The sequence below is a fragment of the Brienomyrus brachyistius genome, unplaced genomic scaffold, assembly GCF_023856365.1.
Source record: "Brienomyrus brachyistius isolate T26 unplaced genomic scaffold, BBRACH_0.4 scaffold50, whole genome shotgun sequence".
In the NCBI taxonomy this organism is placed as follows: domain Eukaryota; kingdom Metazoa; phylum Chordata; class Actinopteri; order Osteoglossiformes; family Mormyridae; genus Brienomyrus; species Brienomyrus brachyistius.
Window position 1 is genome coordinate 1,845,323 of NW_026042325.1, and position 21,833 is coordinate 1,867,155.

The 21,833-nt window shown below is 43.4% G+C and overlaps 1 protein-coding gene across 1 annotated transcript; it reads left to right on the forward strand.

The window, feature by feature from the left end:
* The first annotated feature begins 6,179 nt into the window (after positions 1-6,179).
* On the forward strand, positions 6,180-20,353 carry LOC125723617 (E3 ubiquitin-protein ligase MARCHF9-like). The gene is made up of 4 exons (XM_049000371.1): positions 6,180-7,998; positions 17,628-17,783; positions 17,970-18,162; positions 18,308-20,353. The coding sequence occupies exons 1-4, from the start codon at positions 7,660-7,662 to the stop codon at positions 18,640-18,642; spliced, it is 1,023 nt and encodes a 340-aa protein (XP_048856328.1). The 5' UTR covers positions 6,180-7,659; the 3' UTR covers positions 18,643-20,353.
* The last annotated feature ends 1,480 nt before the right edge of the window (positions 20,354-21,833 follow it).

Here is a 21,833-nt window from a genome sequence, read left to right on the forward strand (position 1 = left end):
GTCGACACGCCCTTTTTCTTTGGCGCAGCCAATCAGCCTCTCAACCCTGAAAAAAACCCGCCTGACTTGGGTAGTCACTCCCCCCAGTTTTGACCGCTAAAATATATAAATTAAGCTTAAAACGCGTAATGTATATTCAGGAGCTGCAAATACTGCCTGCAGGCTTTAAGTTAAGTTTCATTAATAAGAATAAATGCCAGTTTTATGCATCATATTGCATATGAAAATATAGATTGCGAGTAGTGCCTTTCGTAATTCGACTAATAGTTGTAGGATATCAAATAGGTGTGTGTTGTCGACAATAGAGAAACGACTATTATTTAGCACTATGGCTTTTAACGCGTTTGTGAATGTCCTGGATTGTTATATTTAAAAAAAAAAAAGTTTGAATGCATTTGTGTGCAACTTATCAGGCAGGGCTGGCTTTGCACGTCAACGCAGACTGACAGCCTCCGCCTCCGACGCGCTCCGACAGATTAGTGTCGTGGCGCTGGCTGAGCCCGCGGATCCTCCCTTCCTCCTGTAATACTGCAATTGGTGGAAAACCGCTGTTGCTAGGCTCGCCTGCTGCTCTGCCTGGCCGGGAGAAGCCCTACATTCCGGAGTAAAGTGGGAGAGACGACACCATGCCTTTAACACAAATGATGCTTTCTTCAGTTCACGGCTCCTCAAAGATAGCAGAGATGAATGTCAGCGGCAGAAAAGGCAGCGCAGTTTGTCATCTGCTTTTTATCAAGAAAGCGCAGCTGTGTAAATTGTCTATAATGAAATATTTTAGAAATATTTTAGTCACCCACAAATTGGTTAGAATGATGGTATTAACACGATTAAGACTTCCGATAAAAAACAACAAAAAAACGCTTTTTCACAGTGATTGCAAAATGTATTGTGTGTGTGTATGTGTGTGTGTTTGGGGGATCTTTGTTCCACTCCAGAAACAGAAAATCCCTTATATGTTTCTTTTTGTTAAAGAACAAAGCTACGTTAGGTGGGAGACGACTTTTTCATTTGGCAGCCTCTGATTATTTTAGCCTAACATATGGTGGGAAATGAAATTTATTGCAAAATTAAGACAAACAATACATGTATGCGTGTATTGGAGTGTTTGGTTAAGTTACTGAACTGCTCTGTCTGCGTTATACGCGGTAATCTTGGATTCAGATAGTATACGACGCGTGAATCAGACTATTGTTTTCCAAAATAAGACTGAACAATCGAGGCATAAGAAATAGCGAGAACACAGACGACTAAAGGTACAGAATGTGTCAGTTTCAGGTGTTATATTTGTTATTTATTTATTTATTTATTTGTAGGTAAGTATTATAAAAGGCAGTTGTATATCAGTCTGTCTGTTACCGCAGCCATTATATGGCTGGTTGGATTAATAAGGCGTGAGGTTTCTCATACGGGTGCTTGGTTGTGTAGTGATTGTGGGCTTTTCGTGTGCTGGATATGGGTTCAAATCCCAAAAACTCTCCACTATAGTGTACATCAGCAACATAATACTTTCAGGACCTTAAATGATTAGATGAAAGCAGCAGACAAGCAAAATGTTCTGTCAGAGCATACTGAGAATTAAAACTTTAAGTAATCTATCCAGATAACAGGCAGGCAATGTTTTCCTATGCAATCATTACAGCTGTTCGTTAACAATTAGCTAGCTAACTTTGGATATAATGTGCAGTATGCTTAATTGTGCTTCCAAATTCCTTAAACAAGCTTTCACTTAATTCTAGTCTCAGAAGACTGTATTCAAGGCTTGTTTCACCTACTTACAAGTCCAGAGTCATTTATGTTTGTTTCAGCATTTGTTGAAAAGAGAAGCTTAGCATCTAATGACTTTTTCTTGCATACAAATATGCATGGTTAAATATCTTTTAAGATAAATGTGTGTGTGTGTGTGTGTGTGTGTGTGTGTGTGCAAGAGAAGTTTGACTTTCTGTATGAAAGCACATTTTTAAATTTAATTATAAATTTAAATAAACAGGCCTGGAGCTTCTCGCAGCAGAGAGCGCAAGGTTGGGTTACATCTTGGTCAGGATGCAGTCCATCACAGACCAGGATGGATGGATGGATTGATGGATGAAATAAGCGATACTAAATGATACCCATATGCTTTTGCAATCAAAACAAAGGATGATTTTCAGGTCTACTTTAGTGTTAGCTGTGTGGCAGGGCACTAAGTCGGGGGACGGTGCCCTCTTGTGATCGAATTGCAGCATGCGACACTAAACAAGTGTCTCCTCGGAGCCAGTAGGTGAAGTCTACTAATAGATGTTTTTAACCGGTATTGATACAAATGAATTACTGGTGTTAAATTGTGGGGTGGCATGGTGGCTTACATCTGCACGGGTCGTGGTTCGAATGCCACCTCTGTTCTGTATGTGTGGATTATGCACATTCTCCATGTTATGCAGGTTTCCCATATGATGCTTTTCCACTGGCAATCAGGAACCGGCCCGTAACCCAAAGAGAGACTAGTTCCAGCACGGTTCCAGCTCGCGTCGATTTTCCATTGCAGAAGGGTCGGCCCGGTTATGACGTCGCTGAGTCTGGAGAACGACAGTTACGTAAAACCAAAGAGAAGCTTATTTACCGTCCACAAGGTGTAACATCATGACTGACTATATGTGCTGTTGTTTTTATTTACTTTTACTGTGTGCTAATTTCCACTAGTACGTCTGTGAGAATGGCAATGTTGTGCAAGTATCAAACACTAGCAGAATTAACATTTGCTTGCGTAAATTTGCATTCCAGATACAGTCTGTTCAGCTCTTCTGTTGTACTTTTTAAATAGGAGGTTGGAAATGCACCATTACATCGCGATCTGTTATAATACCAATAATGAAGAATATGTAGAACATATGCTTTTACCCTCATATAATCCGTGTGCTGTACACTGGTATCTCCATGCATTTTGACCAATCAGATGGCTACGCTTTTGGCCTTGCTAGTGAGCAGGGTCATGTCAGAGCTGTTATAGCTGGGATACAGCTCGCTGTATTTTGCCATGAAAAACCGTCAGGTTGCGGTACAGCATGGTAAGGTCCAGTTCTTGGGTGCAGTGGAAAAGCACCAAAGTTAACCCAATTGGTGTCTTTAAACTGTTCCAAGTGCGAGTGTGTATATACATGTCCTGCCATAGACCACCTCTCAGGATGTGTTGCTTGGGACAGGCATTAAATCCTTCAGGATAAATGGAAGATAGAGTGATGGACATTGGGCTGCATCAAAGCTCACAAAATGCAGCACGACAGTTAGTCACAATGTGGCATCATTTTGTTAGATAAATCCACAAGAACGTGTCTGTTTTTTTCTCACACATTCTCTGTTGCAGTGTCCTAATCCCAAAATGATATAAAGATGCCAGTATTCAAATATTCCCGTCAGTGAAGTACGGACAGGTCAGCGACGAACGCAGCACGTTTCCGGTCCTCGGACACATCCAGGCAAGCGTGGCCTTCCACCCTGGCAGCCGGCTTTCTGGGGAACACATGCCAGCCCCCCCCCCACCCCGTGAAGTATGCCCATATGCCCTGTATATTTTCTTGGAGTAGCTGCAGAACGGCACTGACTGGGGTGACCATCTGTCCACCAGCAGATATAGCACGATGTCCGCAGCCACGGCCTGGTGGGGGCCCGGCAGATGCAGCCAGCGCCGAGCGGCTTGTCTTGTCTGTGTGGAGGCAGAGCGCTAAGTGCTATAGCCACAGCCCCTGACATTTATATAAGGGTGCTGTCAATAATGACTAAGCAATTATCTTTCATTAGGGAAACATCCAAACAGTCTCTGACTTACTGCACTGTTTCCGATGTACCATTATCGAAAGCTGTGCGACAGCCCCCAGGGCGGTTTACTCTCCTGGTAACTTACCTAGACATCAACCACTGCCAGATTTGTTTAATAGCAAGTCATGATGATAACGCCCATTAATTGACTTAGATTTAATTAAGCGCGAGGATGAGGGATGTTTTGTCTGGGATGCGGTCCGTCTAATTCCCCTAAGCCGCATCTAGTCACCTGATCCTGTCGCCCGCCGAACACGAGGGAGACACTGAGAGGAGTTTGGAGCCGGTTCTTTCTGTACTTTGGAGTTGCTGCCAGCACAGCCTGTTTGCAGTCGGCGCGGTGACGTGGCGGGGCGCGCTGAGCACACGGTCGGGTCGTGCTGCTGCACGCCACGCGCCGCTCTCCTCGTAACGCTCGAGTGGCCGCGCCGCGGAGCTCGCTACTAACCCGTTCGCCATATGGCGCGACCTCCAGCTTGAGTGCTGGCCAGCGTCGCCCCGCATTCCCGTCACACGCCCCACAACCCTCGTTCCTGCTTCTGGGAGCTTCTTCATCCACCTCTCCTCTCCGTTTTAGGAAAACAAAAAACGTGGGGGGGGGGGGGGGCCTGAAATAGGCAACTCGCCTGCCTGCCTGCCTCCATGTGTCGGAGAAAGCTGAACATTTATTCCAATTTCTGCCAGCATCATTTGACTGTTTCAAATTCCCCCATTAGTCAAAACAACATTTTTTTTTTGTTAAACACAAATAAAAATAGGCTGCAGATGGATCGCTGTCCCATTCAGGACACGTGCCGCCTTCTGCCCTGTGCGTCCAGATCTCCATGACCCTGATTGGTTAAGCAGTTCTCATTTATCTATGGGAATCTATGGGAATAAATAATTGGCAATCATACTACTCACGAAGACAGAGATTTGTCTATAGCATGGTAATAAATAGCAGATAGACACCAACTGAGTGCGCTTCTCATAATTAACCTATGCACCACTGATAGCTGCCCAGCTCATTCTAAATGTACTGTTTAACCCATTGACATGTACCTCCAGCTCTGCCGTATAAGACATTTGTACGTCCTATAGTACAGCTAGCAAAACAAAGAATATTCAAGACATCCTAAGACCACGTGATGAAGATTCTCATTTCTGCCTCGTTCCCGTGCCCCGACGTTTACGGCTCATCTTGTGCCTTCATTGTTCACCTCTTCATGACTTTGTTTTCCTTTCTCAGTCCCTTCCTGCTGTCGCGTGAATTGCACTCCAAATTAAAAGTGAATAACTCTTATCGACATCCTGAGCGATACCATTTTGTCTGCCTGACTGGCTGCTCAGCAAACAATGTGTAACGTCGCCATACATTTCAGCACCCAGGACAGCAACATCATCTACTTTCGGTATCGTCTTTCGGCACATGATAGAAAACAATGGCAACAGTTATTGGAGCATGTAGCTTGTTTACATACTACATCTTACAATAGCTTTGATAGTATACAGACGAGAGATACTCAGGGCCAACAAATCCATTCCATTTCTAAGAGGCTGTTTTGTTTCGCAAAGGCCGGGTGCCCAGGCAGGGATGGCACTATACCTTATGCCATCATAATGCTGTTTCATGCCTCTGAAGTTTCAGGTCATGTATAGCAATGAGGGATATCAGTTTCCATCCACAGTCCAAAGACATGCTATCAAGGTGACTCAACAGCTCTGAGATGAATGTAGCATGTAGGCATTTAGACACCCCTACAAAAAGTTGACTTCCCTTCCAGCCTATGTTGCAGCCTACACTTCTCTCAATGGACTCAAGACCAACACAGCCCTGACTGAAAGCATGTACTGAGCTAGTAGGTGCACACACGCTAGGAATATCTACAGAACTTTATCATGGATTTTTATAATTAATTTCTGGGGGAGGGTAGGTATTTACTGGTGTGCAGGCAACACCAAGTCGATGGCTGTTTAAAACCATTGGATGTGTCCATCAGACACATGCAGTGTGTTCTTCACTCAAACAGAACAGCTGTGATTTTTCAGGCAAAGGAGATTTCCAGCAATGTAGTCAGTTTTGCTGACCAGAAATATACGAATAAGCAATGATGGCAGACACATCATATCGCACTTGTATTTAAAATGCTGCTTGAAAGATTGTGTATTCATGGAATGTCGGTTATCTATCGCATATTAACACATTTAAAACAATGGTAAAGTATTCTATCTGTAAACATTCCATTATTAACGAAAGCAAAGTTAAGACCATACAAAATTCTATATGTTGCACTTACTATAAGAGTAAAATTTAAAACGTAGAGTGCCGTTGCACGTTTGTTACTTGATTACCACTCCCGTAAGCGCTGCAGGACGCCTGGCCATTTTGGCCCGGCCAGGTGACACCAAGGTCCGCTTCAGATTTCCCGGGTTCACCGTCTAACACGTGGCCCCGCGTCACGTAGCGATCAGCACCTTGGACAGCGGCGCCTGCCAATACGCAGCAAACGGCCGATTTCATTCTCACCGCGAAAAAAAAATACGACCGAGAAAGCAAAAGGCGGACAGCATCACTGGTAAACATATTTCATTTTTTATTCTTAAAATGCCGCTACTGAAGAAGGAGCATTTATTGTGGTACTCGGCGTCCCTGTCGACGAGGGATCTGCTTTCGCCCTAATATTTCCTTCAGAGCTATTCTAAAATCGTATTTTATTATTTTCATCGGACCGATTGTCGTTTTTTTTTGTACATCAAATCTGTGTTTCATCATGTCTATCTGAACGGGGAAATCGCTGCATCCCTTTTTTCTCCCTTCCCGGTACATGGTCTGCAGGAATCGTTGCAGACGGAAAGATCAGCATGGATGCTCGATGGAAGACGGATGTGTGTTTTCATGCATATTTTGGCAGCATTTTAAGATTTGATGTAAAATGCGAACACGTTGGATTGTAAAACGGATTTCGGCGGTGTTCGGAGGGGGGACGGAGAGGGACATATTTTTGAGGCATCAACCAGAAAACATACAGTAAAGAAACGAAAAAAAAAACAAAATGATCTGATAGCTGGGATGGCATTGAGGGACAAAAAGAGAGACGATTTTGAATAACAACTGATTTGAAACGGCCTTTTCCTTTTTATCATTCTGGATTATATCAACGGACGAGACATACACATGGAGGGGAGTTTCTGATTTTGTAATATCTTGATTTTTAGATGTCATTTCATGTGATCTCCGTCCGGTTCTCCCTCCATCGCCGTCCGCTCGATAGGATTCCGATTTTTCCGTGTAGTCCCAGGACGACACATCTTAAAATCTCCATGTCCTCCGAAACCATATGCAATTGCCAGTGAAACGTTCTGGTATTTTTTGCGGTCCGGTTTTGTTTGTCGCTCCAGCATACATATTGCCTTTATTGTTCCGGTAGCTTATTAACGGTACCGGAGAGCTTCGGCCCGATCACGAAAGCAACCCTTTATTCCGCATCGGTTAAAGAAAACATACAGTCACCAGGGTGGTAATCACCGCCACCAAATGTGTTTTCTTCTATTTAATATTATTGAAATGTTTTTTTCATATTTATTGAATGTTTATCTTTGAGTATTTATTCGAGTATTTGCTCGGCAGTCATGTTTTTTTCTTACTTTGACATTTTATCTTCATAGTCCCATGCCCTCTAGCTGGACGGTAATTGTAATAATATAATTAATAATATCGCAACATTTTATTTCCATCATTACAACTACAAATAATCGTTATTATTATTATTATTATTATTATTATTATAATCCACACCTGGCTTGCAAAACTTGCATCCGGAATGAATCACTTTTTGCACTTATACTGATAATTTTTTTCTCATCCAACAGCCACCTTTGCATATGTAGTAAATGATGTTTAAGTATCGGATCCGCATGTTTTTTAACGAACTCAAAGTATTGGTTTTGATGCGATCCGGTTCGAGACGGGCCGATCCAGACGCAGACGCAGACAGGCGAAGCAGCATGCGGGGTCTTGGCATGGGCGGTTGCGGGTGGCCGCCTTTCGACTGCTCTTCCCGGGACGACGAGGAAGAGTACTATGGGACGGATCCTCGACCACGTAGCCTGGCCTTCGAGGAGAAGGAGGCCAGACTGCAGGGCGGCCTGGACGCCGTGTCGCTCACCAGCAGCATGGAGAGCGGCATACGCTCGCCGCAGTGTCGGATCTGCTTCCAGGGACCGGAGCAGGTAAATTCGTTCCTCCGCCTTTTCACGCTCTCGCGCTTATTTATGTTACTCTCATTTCCTTGATCAGTTACTATGTATAATATGATATTTTTGCATACATGCAGCAATACTCTGGAGAACCCCAGCAGCATATCTGAGTACCGTCTGGCATGTACGCTGTTTCTGCTATTAAAAGCAAGCCACTGGGCCTACTGTTTAACTTAGACTGATGGAGTTCCAGTGTAACAATTTATCTGGACGTACTGCTGGTGCACGTTCTCGTTTAATAAGTATTTAGACGGGTTACAACCATTGTTTTTAATCACTTTTGGATACTGGGCCCCAGGCAGAGTAGCTTAGCACCTCCTAAGCCAGGAAGGATGCTTGTTTTGTACATCCACGCCTGGGAAGTAATATGCACGTTTACTTTAATTCCATTACCTTCATGACAGCTCTGATGAGAATTTACGTGCCTCCCAAATGACAGGACAACTGCTCTTTCGGGAGATGCAAGGTGGCTTGGATTGAGTATAAACTCTTGGCCTTTTTCCAAGAAGGACAGATAAATAAATCCATTTACCACGGAAGATGCTTCCTTGGAAAGCACTCAGAATGCTTCAGGAGGGGTGAGGGGTTTCCCCCGAGCCGCTAAGGTTCTGGCCGGAATGGAGCTCCCAGCCGGCCAAGGCGCCAATCACGTCAACATTCTCAGCCCCAAATCTCAAACCATCTGCAACCAAAGGCCACTTTCAAAGCAAACTTCATTCTGACTAACCAGCCATCTTGAGAAGCTGATCATAAACTGGCTATGCTATGAGCGACGAGTCTGACCTGATCAAAGAAAATACTAAGAGTATTAGAAAATGTGAGCAGTTGTAAAACGGTTTTTCCTGGCTATTTTAGGCTCTTAGCAATCTGTGAGCTAATGCAGTACAGATACCAGATCCATTGGTACAGCTATTTACCGCAATATGAGTCCGATTATGATGACTGCAGTTATTATTATTAATGATGATGTTATTAATGTCATTATTGTTGTTGTTACTTCAGCGCTTGTATGCTAACATGAATGTCAACAAAACGTATTGAAATTTAGGTGAAGGTGTCTGGTCTACAGCATCATGCAATGGCTGACGAAGACCTTTGGAATGTATACCCCATATTGTGATGTCATACACCAGGGACAGGATCACAGTCTTTCTTTATAGCATAATTTCTCACCAATCAAATCACAGTATTTACTGTTAATTCTCAGCACATGTGATAACAGGGTTTCTGCTTTATTCATATGCAGTCCATGTATATTTTGCTTTAGAGGCATAAAGGAACGTAGCAGCATATAGCTGTTCAGATCTGTTTTGGTTCTATATTTATTGTTTGGTTTTGATTTATGAGCTAAATTTGCTTTTGACATGCAGGGCGGCAAGATCACATCTGTAACACTTCACTCCTCAGCCAAAGAGGTGAATTTGTGGGGGAAAAAAAGTCATTCTATACTAGTTAACCACTAGCTGGTGTCTCATTTACAGCTACAAAAATATTTCGATGAAAGATCATTCCAAACGAAATGCAAATTTGTCATGGTTGAAAAAGAACCTTTTTTGATGTCTTGTTCACTGAAACTTTATGTCCTCTTTTACCATTAATTCATTTAGCAAATGCTGTTGTCCAAAGTGACATACATTACAAGCATAATTGAATTCGCTGCTTTTTCCAATGGATGCAACTGTGGCTCTTGCTACCAACTCAATTTGTTTATTACAATGAATCTATAGCCCATTGCCCTTTAGGAGAAGGAATTAACAGGTCAAACTGAGTGTGCAGAGGCTTGGACACACAATAGAAGGACACTCAGGTGAAATGGATCGAAAATATGCCTGGGATTTTCCTACTTGTTTTATCATTGCAGACCAGGAGCCGTTACTTATTAGTCTTAATGAGTAGGTTATTATGCATATATTACTAGACTGGTAGCAAAGTGTGACACAGGCCTGACAGTGTGGTGTGGAAGGTTCTGCTTTGCTCTCTGCACTCTGTTCTCTGAAATGTGTTTAGCCAATACGTGAAGCATAAGCAATAATTACTGCACACGGGTCCCGCCTCGGCTGTGTGCGTTTAGTGACTCCATCCAGGTCGCCTCTAAATTTGGGCTCCTGAGGTCATCGCTGGTTTAACTCTTTCTGTGCCTTATGGTATGAGAGGCTCTACAGAGGTTTTCCACAAGATGCTCAATCCCAGTGGCTTCTACAACACATCCAGTTATGCACATGGGTACTGGCTGGGAGTAGGTCGGTGTCGGTCTGTCCTACACACTTCTGTCAATGCAGAAGTCTTCTGCTCAAGTTACAGTCTGCTTTCTTGCTATGAAAAAGGTAGTGAGATACTTTAAACGATGTTTGCTGGTTTCTTATCTCAGCAGGGGGTCTGCTGTAGGGTCCTCAAATTTAACACAAACCTCTCAGATAAACACGTTTGGCTTCATCAATGGCTGAAGTGAATGGCTGAACTTGGTGCAGGTATATAAGTATATTTACACCTGGGAGTTGGCAGTATTACCAATGATACTTGCACGCATTGCTGTGAAACGTAGGACACAGTGTGGGAATTGGGCCACCATCATCTGCATAAGTAGTGTTTGGGCAGAAGACTGCCATTTGGCTGCTGGCCAAGTTCTCAAACGACGGCGTGATATGGACGGACCTTTTCTGCATTACTTGGTCAGATAACCTTGGGCCGGAGTTAATTGATGCTTTTTTTCTTCCAAGGTGTTTATAAACATCATGAACTCTGTCTGAACACACAGCACTGATGACCTTTCCTCTCACCATGTGGGACAGTAGCAGGAATGGAGTGATAGTTGCATGTGTGTGTGTGTTTCAGCCCGTGTGGTCCGAGTGAGTGACACATTGCACATCACCCTGAGCAAGTCAATGCAGGGAGAGAGAGAATGTACAAGAGCTGGGGAGATGGGGAGGGATGAAAGGGGGAGGAGGAGGTATCAGACAAAGAGACACTTCAGGGGAAACCAGGAGGCTGAGAAGAAAGTGACAAAAAAACAAGTGAACAACGGGAACAATTTTATATGAGTGATGTTTAACGCGTTTTAAGGTCACGCCTGTTCGGCTTCAGGTTCTCTGTTTTTTTTGTTATCGCTCTTATTGCCGTCGTCTGGCCGTTTCCCAGAGCAATAAAAAATCCAGTTCTGTTACATTTCCTGTTTCCAAAGGCGAACCTACGTGCGCTTTCATTTTGCAGGTAAACTACTTACATTTACATTACAGATAATTGTGGATAAATAACATTCAGCGTGAGAAGAAGGCATCTCTTTCAAATGTACATTTTTAAATGAAGTTCAGACGGTGTTACGTAACTATACCTCGCTATCGGCTGTGTCACACTGATCAAAAATAGCAAATGTGTACTGGAATTTAAAAAACTAACAGAATCAGGTGACAATTGCTTATTTATGTCACACCTGTAAGCGAATCGCAAACTGCTCACTTCAGATCTAAATGAAATTATTCAGAATTTTAAAGACATAAACATTGCACCATATGCTTAGTGTATATGATAACAAGACAGGCACAGTATCGATAGGCCATTTCATCAATGTACTATGGGAGAACCATTTGGAATACACACCTCAGAATCTCCCCCCGCAAATCTCTTTTATCTCTGTATTGTAAGATCATGCCATTCAGGTGCTTTTAAGTAAAATTTGCCTTTGACTTGCAAGCCGTGTTCAGCTTGTGCGTAAGACAAGCATTTGCTTCAACCAGCGATTCACAGCTAGCAGACAGCTGGTTCTCCATTTAGCTCTACAAAAATAGTTTGGAGAAAAGAATCTTACCAAAATCTTACCAGAATAACATGCAAATCTGTAATGGGTGAAATTATAAGCAAACCTTTTCTTGGCCTGTTGTTAAATGAGACACCACATAGACACAAGAGGTTTGGTTCACAGCTCTCATGGTCTTGTTACACATATTCACAGACACTGGCATTAATCACAGTCAAGTGCAGTGATGGAAAAACTTTTCCATAGATGTTGACAGTTTTGTTCTTAGTCATAGTTATATTTGCAAAATAGTCTTTATTCTAGCAAAAATAATTAAATATTCATGCATTCCCAGCAGAATGAAAAATATATACTGTACTGTACTTAAAGTTAAAAAAAAGAGATTTAAGCTTTAGTGTTTATATTGTGATCTGAAACAAACATTATTCAGAAAGAGATGACAATGTAGCATTCAATGTAGCATTCAATGTAGCATTTAATGTAGTATTTAATGTAGTATTTAATGTAGTATTCCCTGACCTAATGATGAACTCATCCTGGGCATTAGACACTTAACTCAGGCTGATTACCACTAAATTCATTAATTCAACTAATTATTTTTTTCTGATGTCAGTCTATGACAATCTTCTCTTCAAGTCTCTGTTATGGTGTGTGTGTGGGGGGGGGGGGGGTGGGTGGGTGCATAGAATAGACAGAATTTTTGTAATTGTCTGTAGGTAAGCTCCGGTTAGTAGACGACAGCTTCACCTTTCCGCTATTTGTCCAATGAAGCAGAACAAACACAATTAGCCACCTTGTCAGGACAGATGACACATTTGTCCCTGATAGTGACACGTCACATATGTTGGGTTGCTGTCTGTTGGCAGCTGTCCCCACAGCACTTCTTGACTCGGTGAGGCCGTGGGCTTCTCCTGCTGGGCCAGCCTGTGCATCTGGCAGTGATGTAGCCGAGTCGGCCTCTGTGTCGAGCACTTTGCTCTGACTGCCCCGGCTCCCTGCCTCTGTCCTGCTTACCTGCATCTTTTTCATTGGCCCTCTATTGTCCCTGACTTGAGGCTGTCAGCACGGTGCTCAGGTCTCCCCTGCACCGTTACCCCAGTACGGCTATCAGCGTGAGTGTCACAGCCAGGCTGCTGTCGTTCGACTGACAGAATCGTTGTAGGTAGCAGCGTCACAGTCGCGTGCATTGTCTGAATTCACCGAGAGCTTACAAATCAGCGGGACAGGAGCTGCTACCTGCTGGTTCCCACGATCCCTTTCTGCCAAACACCCGTACCGTGTTTGGACAGCTGCAAAGCCATAAAGGTCACGCCCATTCTGTGGAAAAATGAGTAACTATCGATAAGGAGATAAACCTCACAGTCGCCACTGTTCTCATTTTTATCTTGCTGTCGCTGCGTTCCCGGTAGCCGAGGCAGGCTGATACAGTTGTGGGGAAGATTTTGCAATAAATTCCACGTTAATAAATAATTCCTTACGGAGAATCACTGAAACCGCGAGAAGCAGCAGATAGAATTGTCCATGTTCGGGGGAGGGTAGCAGTGTAGGAAGAGATCTGAGTGAGTTGACTACACTCTCACACCAGTGAAACAAACAGGACATGGGGGAAAAAATCTACCTTTTTTATATACAATAAATATTTTTTTAACTGGCCCGTGATTGCGAACTAACAGCACTTAATTGTACACAAATATAATAGCTAGTTAGCTTCATTCCAAAATAAAACTAAAGCAATTAACAATTGGCTGGTTCAAATGTAATTGACAGAGCTGCACAGAATACATTTTTGGACATTGTTTGCCATGCCTACAAAGTAAATCCGCTGAACAGAGACACACAATTTCCCAACATTTCCGCACAGACGGAAATCTATTTTTAGAAGAAGATAAGGTTAGTCCATCACAGTAACGCTGTAGTCTTCACATCTCTGACGTGTGCGCGTGCGTGGCACTAGATGTCACCCTAGTGCAGCGCGGCACCGGTGAACCCGTAATGGCCGTGTTACGTGAGTCACCTCCATAAGCCCCACCCCACGCCATCCCCCTCCCGGCTCCCGCATGCAGACACGTGTGCATCTCCAGCACAGGAAATGCATACACGCACCCCCGCAGCAGCTCCGACGAAGAATGGGGTTTAACAAAACCCCTCCGCCTGCTAGGAACACGACAAGCTGTCACTTAAGATATTTATTAAAGACGGCAAATGAGAAAGGAGCAGAAGTCAGTGCATTTACTATAGATTTTGCCAAAAATGGGCAGGATTTCTCACTTCTTAGCGTCGCGTGGCGTGTGCAAAATCTTCTCAGCAAAGCCGTACAGTAGCAGCAGTCACACTGTTCGCACCATACAGGGCAAATAAAACGCAGTAAGAAATATGGACAAGGAGTCAAATGTGTCCCCATTTTAAACACCTTCAAGCTGTAAATGAGACTGTAAAACCGTAATACTTATGTAGATTTCCACCCCCCTCAAATGCAATAAAAGTCTAGTATAAACATTTATGCTATTAAAAATTGACCCCCATAAACGATTCTCTACAGGGAACTTGTGTACTGGAAAATAAATCTTAAATGCAGGACCTGGTGACTTCTTAATATTTACCTTGATGATATGATTCCCCTTTTCCTTGTATCAATATTTATGCATTCTTGTTTTCATGCAAACTGTCATTTTTTGGCATTTTTAAATGTGATTTAGATTTGAAAGCAGAATTGGGGCAGTGGATGGCAGGGTTTGGACGCTTATGCCTGTGATCGGAATGTTACCAGTCTGATAGACTGATGTCACTGTTGGGTCTTTGATCAAGGGCATTAAACCCTAATTACGTTAGGTACTGCCTGACCCTGTCCTCTTAAAAAGGTAGATTGGTTTGGATAAAAGCAACAAACAAAACAAACATTGATATTGTGGAATAGGAACAATATATTTAGCATTTATCAAGATCCATCAGTATATTTGAGGATGGGTATTTGGTCTCCTTGGTCTAAGGCGGGGTTCTTCCTGACCCCGGTTCCCACAGACAGCGTGTGTTCGGGCAGAGGGAGAACATGCGGACCGCATATGGATGGAGATCCCACAGCGGTGGAGAGACGAGGCAGCAGCAGTGCGCCCTGAGCCACCGAGCCAGCCAGTCCTCCCACGCCCCACAGGCACGGGCACGCCCCACGGGCACACCCAACAGGCTGTGCCATGGCTGGATAGCAGAGACAGCTTCACGTAGTGTCTGCTGCGCGACACCGACGTTATTTCATGAATGATGGGAGGCAGGAAACACTTTACAATGAGATCCTTTCTATATATATACTACAGCATGTTCGTGTGTGTTTGTCTGAGGGAACAGAGGCAGGCTTGGAGCAGATGTTAGCACTGATTACTGACAGCAGTAGCTGGACCCCAGTGTAGGTGGACATGCGGTTCTGTGACATCTCCCCCTGCCCCCCCCCCTGTACCCCCTGCCCCCCCCCTGTACCCCCGGTCCCGTCTCCGGTGCCCTTTCGCCGCGTTCGTCCGGTCTGCCCGTCACGTCACTTTCCGCACCTCTCAGCTTGCACAGCTGTACGCACATCTGCACTGCAGTGCCTTGCACAGCTGTACGCACATCTGCACTGCCTTGCACAGCTGTATGCACATCTGCACTGCAGTGCCTTGCACAGCTGTACGCACATCTGCACTGCAGTGCCTTGCACAGCTGGCCATGCAGTGGGATCTGTGTCTGCTCACTCCCAGTGAGTGTCTCCGTTGTGCTTTACACACTGATGGGAATACAGATAGAATTACTGTCTCTCAGGATAAATGCCTCTTATGCTGTGATTGTCAGCTGTCACCCCACGTTATTCTACGCTCGTTTGGTATCTGATTTTTCATGCTGTTGTACCTTCAAACAGGGATGTCCTGATCCATTTTTTTTAGTACCTCAATCTGATCCATTTAATATCTATATCTGCCGATCTGATCTTTTAATAAATATTTAAATATGCATACACATACAGTAGGCGTCGGTACATTCTTCGGCTAAGTAAGCCTTGTGATTTTGCAGTTTATACATAATTTTTCATTATGATGTATATGTAAGTCCCTAATTAGATTTCTTACATGAAATGACACTGTGTTGCTATCTTCTCTCGAAAGGATGGCATTGCAAACATTGCAGGTAGTTGTTTGGCTACTTTGTGCTTCCAGCTTAAAGAATTTCCACACGGCTGATATCCTGATAAGTTGTAGTTTGAAGCCACGTGCCTTTAGCTCCATGTAACTTGTGATGGAACCTTACAATCTGTGGAACTGATGTAAATTATTACAGTCTGCACAAATGATGATGGAGATTAAATAGATCGGGCTTTGGATCTGGCTGTGGTGGCCGATAATGAAATGAGATTGAGGAATGCCTGGATCAACCCCGATTCCAGTCTTTGATATCAGCTTGAGACATTTTACCACAATATACGGTATTTTGAAAAATAAAATTCCGATTGCAAATTTTATCTTGGGGACACCCCCATCACATTGGCTCAGTTAATGTTGTGGGCAAAATTTCAAATTACCACAGTATATCCAGTATACCTTGGAATACCACCTATTCCTCTGTTCCATTTCCATTCCTACCCATTTGGGCTTCTCAATAATGTCGGCCAAAAGGATGTGTTTACACAGCTGAAACAACAGCTTGAGTGGCAAGAAAAAAAATACGCACAGCTCTAACAAAAGAAATACATTTAACGATGGGATTTATAGGAAGTGTTTAAAAAATGAAACAATTGTGATGATAATTTGGCTCCAGCTAAGGAAACAGAGTTGCATTTGCATCCAAATTGTGACACAGAACGCGCCCTTCAGCAGAACGCTAATAGAGGAAGCTTAGCAGAAACCTGGAACTTTAAAGGCAGTTCTGCCTCTCAGTGCAGGTATACAGTATCATTTTATATGTTCAGTTTAGGTAAAAGTTATATTAAGAAGATATTGGTTCATGTGGTTAGTGTCAGTGGCCTTTCATCAATAGTTGCAGTCATGGCAGCGAACGTACGACATCTATGCGAGTGACTATGCGAAGCGCTTTAGCTAAGACCATTTTCTTAATGAATAAAATGTAAAATATTAGCCTTGCTCAGATTCAGAAAGTTGGGGCCAATCGTACTGAAACTCCCCAGACAAACCACTGAGAAACGCGGTGGAGACGTAGTACAATGAGAGCAGAAACAGGCCTTTCGGCTTCTCTAAATGAGGGAGGCGGCCATAGCGCAGCTGAGCTCATAACATGTATGAATGACATTTCAATTATATGTGAATGAATCATGGGGGAAACTCCGGTTTCTGATCTCAGAAGCATGGACGTTAAGCCCATCACCGCTAGCACTAAATCTGGCCATTTTACAAAGGCACAATTTAAGGGCGATTAATGGTTCCTTCAGAACAACATTAATCACATAGAGCTTGTGTAAGCGTGTGTGTGGATATGCTGGCAGGACTTATTGCCCAGTGTCAGCAGCAGAGCTGGGGGCAAGAAGACGGGAGGCGTCACTCAGCAACAAGAAGCGAACGATTGAAAAGTCAGGGCCGAGAAACGGGCCGTGATGCAGTCCCAGCACTCAAGGGGTCACGTCAAATTTGTGAAATTCCAGTGAAATTGTTCCTTGGGAACACATGTGGAACATGAGATCCAGCTGAATTTTCTGGCTGATTGAAGAAAAAAAGAACAAGCGTTTTAAAAGGACAGATTCGGTGGGATTTCGGGTGACAGGAAATGCCACAGTGACAGACTTCTGGAGAATAAGCTACATGTGTTTGCTTGGTCAGGTGTTATTCTGCTGCTCTCCTTGTTTTCTATGCATGTAGCAATTACCTTCTCCCTCCTGCAGGGGGAGCTACTGAGCCCTTGCCGCTGCGACGGCTCGGTGCGCTGCACCCACCAGCCCTGCCTTATCCGCTGGATCAGCGAGCGCGGCTCCTGGAGCTGCGAGCTGTGCTACTTCAAGTATCAGGTGCTGGCCATCAGCACCAAGAACCCACTACAGGTAACACACCATGCCAGCTCTTCAGGACGCTGCACACACGCATACAAGCACTATGACACGGGGCACAGATTGGCAGTTTTTATTTGACCATTCACGAGTCAGACACATGAACATAACACACGGTGAGTTACAGCATTGGTCTGACACACTAACCTGTCGCAATCCGTCGTCCCCCTCCCCTTTCAGTGGCAGGCCATCTCCCTCACGGTGATCGAGAAGGTGCAGATCGCAGCCATCATCCTGGGCTCCCTCTTCCTAATTGCCAGCATCTCCTGGCTCATCTGGTCCTCGTTGAGCCCCTCGGCCAAGTGGCAGCGCCAGGACCTGCTCTTCCAGATCTGCTACGGCATGTATGGCTTCATGGACATAGTGTGCATCGGTGAGTGCGTTCCCTGTGCCTATGCTGAGCCCTACCCTTACTAACCCATGCTGCCCTGCTTTTGTTTTGCACTCAAATGCGATGGCCCTTGTTTGTTTCCAGTACATTTGTTCTCATTGTTGTCTACGAAATGCATCTTTTCCAGGCCTTATCGTCCACGAGGGCTCTTCTGTGTACCGAATATTCAAGCGGTGGCAGGCTGTAAACCAGCAATGGAAGGTACTGAACTACGAAAAGGCCAAGGACCTGGAGGACCCAATGAACTCTGCGGGCAAGGGAGGGGGGCGTGCCTCTCGGAACAACCCACACGGCTCAGCCAATGGCGTCAGAGGAGGGAGGCGGGGCCAGCGTGTCAGGACTATTCTGAACCACCACTGTGGCTACACCCTCCTGCACATTCTGAGTCAGCTGCGGCCGAACGATCATCGCATCAGCGCCACGGCGAACCGTGAGGTGGTGATGAGGGTCACCACTGTATGAAACTGGAGGCATGCACGGACCACTGCCAAACTGGCCTCCCGCGCTGACTACGGCATAGCAAGGAATGCATGGCGCAGCAGTAACGAAGAAATACACGGAAAAACTGAACCTGAGTTCTTATACAAAAAAATGCATTTTTAACAGCAAATAAACAGATGAACAGAACATAAAAAATACAAACAGCTCCACGACAAACTTAAATGCTGGATTTTTTTTTCTTTTCCCAGCAAGAAAACACATTTCCATGGCTACTGTTGTTTTTGTTTTTTATTAAACTGTTAATTGTTACTTGTTACTGATTTTGATTTTATAAGAGAACACACTGTAAAACAATTATAAAATTTCCAAAAGTCATTCTCATGCTGCTGGGTTCCGTGTGGAATCGCGTCACACTTCCGCCCCATAGCTGGGGTCACTGATGACCCCTGAACTCTCCCCCCCCCCCCGCCCCGCGCAAGGCAGCCGAGGACTCCGAGAAACAATAACTTAACCTACAATAAAATTACAGAAGTCCTGAACAATAACACCGATATTCCACAAACAAAAAAACGTGTGAACCAACCTGGCAATAAGGGGTGTCTGTATATCTCACCGTGAATTCTGTCCGAGGGGGGTGGCTACTTTCTTGTTTTCTTCTCATCCCTCTCTCTCTCTCTCTCTCTCTGTCTGTCTTTCTCTCTCTGCCAATTTGCTGTTTTTCAGACTCATGCTGGCTGACACAGAGGGGCGGGGCTGCAGGAAAATAATTGCCGAATCAATGAATCATCGCTGTAGCTTTCGATACCTTCAAAGCGGTGACTCTCTTTCTTCTCGTTTTTGATTTGGAAGACTTCACTCTCATAGCCTGAAGCTGTAAAGTACCCTGAATATAACCCAAAATGTCCTGGGATGAAACAGAGCTCAAAGGTGCTTGATACAAATATTTGTATCCGGAATTTATTCATTCACATGTCAGCTAATAACAAGCACTTATGACATGATAACTAAAAATGCCATCTTGACCTGACTGTACTGTGTGCCCCCCTGTACTGAGGCTTCTTTAGCCTCGACTGTTTGTGTTTCAGAATGTTCCAGGGCGCTGTCTTCTTTACTTTGAGAGTATAAATCCCATGTGGTGAGAATTTTCAGTTGACAAACTGGAACTACTGGCTGATTGGATATGCACAGAAATGACATATAATTCCAGCATATAATCTACTTTAACATAATAATTTTAAGATTATTTAGGTGCTGATTAGGTAAGACCATTTAAATGTATACCTCAAGCGTAAGTCAGCACTTATTACAGTTTGGAAATATCTAAATTTGCAGTTGCTTGCAGTATTTGCCATGTTCTGCTGTAAATCCTAAATTTGTGACGAAATATTTCCTTTAATATGGATGGAGTACAAAGATCCACGGTGTGACAGATGTTATGGGGTTTTTTAACTGAAGACAAATACCTGAGTTTCTGTTATTTGAAATGTTCAATAACTTTTGTCAAATCAGTGTTTGCTTTGAATTAAACATGCATTATATACCCAAAATGTCCTAATTCCTACTCAAATTTATGCCCAAATTGTCCTCATTTCAGTCTCTGACCTGATTACGGCTATAAACATGATTGTACTATGTACATTGTTACGGCTGTCATTGTCCTTATTATTAATATGGTATGAACTTCACATATAATAAAAAAAAACAATATGCACAGACCAGTGTGTATAACTCAGTGGTACACGTGGTATGTGATGTCATTCACCCAGCACATGTACACCCTGAACCTCAGTTGAAGCCACGAGTGTGTAGAACCATATTGGGCAGGTCTAGTACAGAGGCGTACAGAACCCAGAGTTCTAAGACGTAACAGCGCTAGTGAATCTGTTCATTCACTGACTGAGGAGATCTACGTCAACATCATAATTCAGATAAAATAAATTTGTATACAGAACTACAGTTGACACCTTCAAATATGCTGTTGGAAAATGCTTTGTGTGGCTCTTTAGGGATATCTGTAGACTTTCTGTAAGGCTGATGCTATATTACCTCCACAAACAATATCAGAATGTTGTTATTAAATTAATCACAAAACAAATGTGATACCTGCATTCACAGCTTGATCAGCACAAAATAACCTCAATTTAGCATCCGCCAACATCAAGGGGCTGCTGCCTTGGCAGGGGATGAAGTCATGAGCGCCACATAAATCATTTGCTCCAGTCATTACCCAAAATTTAAGGCTGTGGATTGTCCTGTGATCACAACAATAAAAACACATAATTTGTTTCACTAACTTTCATCAGCTTTATTTGCTTTCCAAACTATTTACATTTTGATTGATTAATTCCACAAGATTGCTTTTTGAAGGCGTTATTATCCCGCACTTCAAAGAATTGTCTGAGCGCCTCAGACCACGGAGTACCTCATGCTCGAGCGTATATAGGCATTCAGAATTCCAAATACATTTTAAAGCTATGCTTATGCCAAGTCATCTTGATGGGTGGTGGACACTGAAAAAGGAAAGTGACATCAGAGTTACCGTTAATATTAAACTGAAGAGCCTCGGCGAATTGTACACGATCTCGAAGATAGACAAAGCTATGATAGACAAAGCCAAAACCATTTTTTAAATATCTGATTGCCAAAAGCAACGTGAGAGGCAATTACGGTTTCATGTTTTGAAAAATATACATTTCAGAGGACTAAACGTAATATTTACCGTAATTATGAGAACAACATAAGCAAGCTTAGGTACATCAAGATCAGAGTCAGCTATGAGTCATTTTGTAACAGATTTCAGGACCAGTAAACTCACATCTTGTAACAGTGCCTAAAATAAAGAAGTACACGGACAACAAGCAAATCTCCCCAGAGATGCCACGGTTAATGCATCATTACATAAAACAATTATGCACGCATACTTAAAGTAAAATTACGTAAATGTAAAATGATAATTTATTTCTGTAGTGTTTTGTGTTTCTTAAGTATGCGTTTTTTGAAGCTGTAGTGTAATACACTAGTGACCTTAGAAGGTTTTTTTTATCAGAAGTACTGCAATATCCGTTACACAAACCGCTTATCTAGGTGAGATCATAAACGAAACACGAAAACGCAAGGCGGGCAGCTTTTGGCTTGGATGTTACAGATCGATGTATATTGAATCACGCAATTTTAAATAGGTATGAACAAAAGAATTATTACAGTTATTCTTG

Coding starts and splice junctions, on each gene's coding strand:
- LOC125723617 (XM_049000371.1), top strand. CDS start 7,660: ATGATGTTTAAGTATCGGATCCGCATGTTTTTTAACGAACTCAAAGTA. Junction 7,999..17,627: donor GCTTCCAGGGACCGGAGCAG/GTAAATTCGTTC, acceptor TCCCTCCTGCAG/GGGGAGCTACTGAGCCCTTG. Junction 17,784..17,969: donor GCACCAAGAACCCACTACAG/GTAACACACCAT, acceptor CTCCCCTTTCAG/TGGCAGGCCATCTCCCTCAC.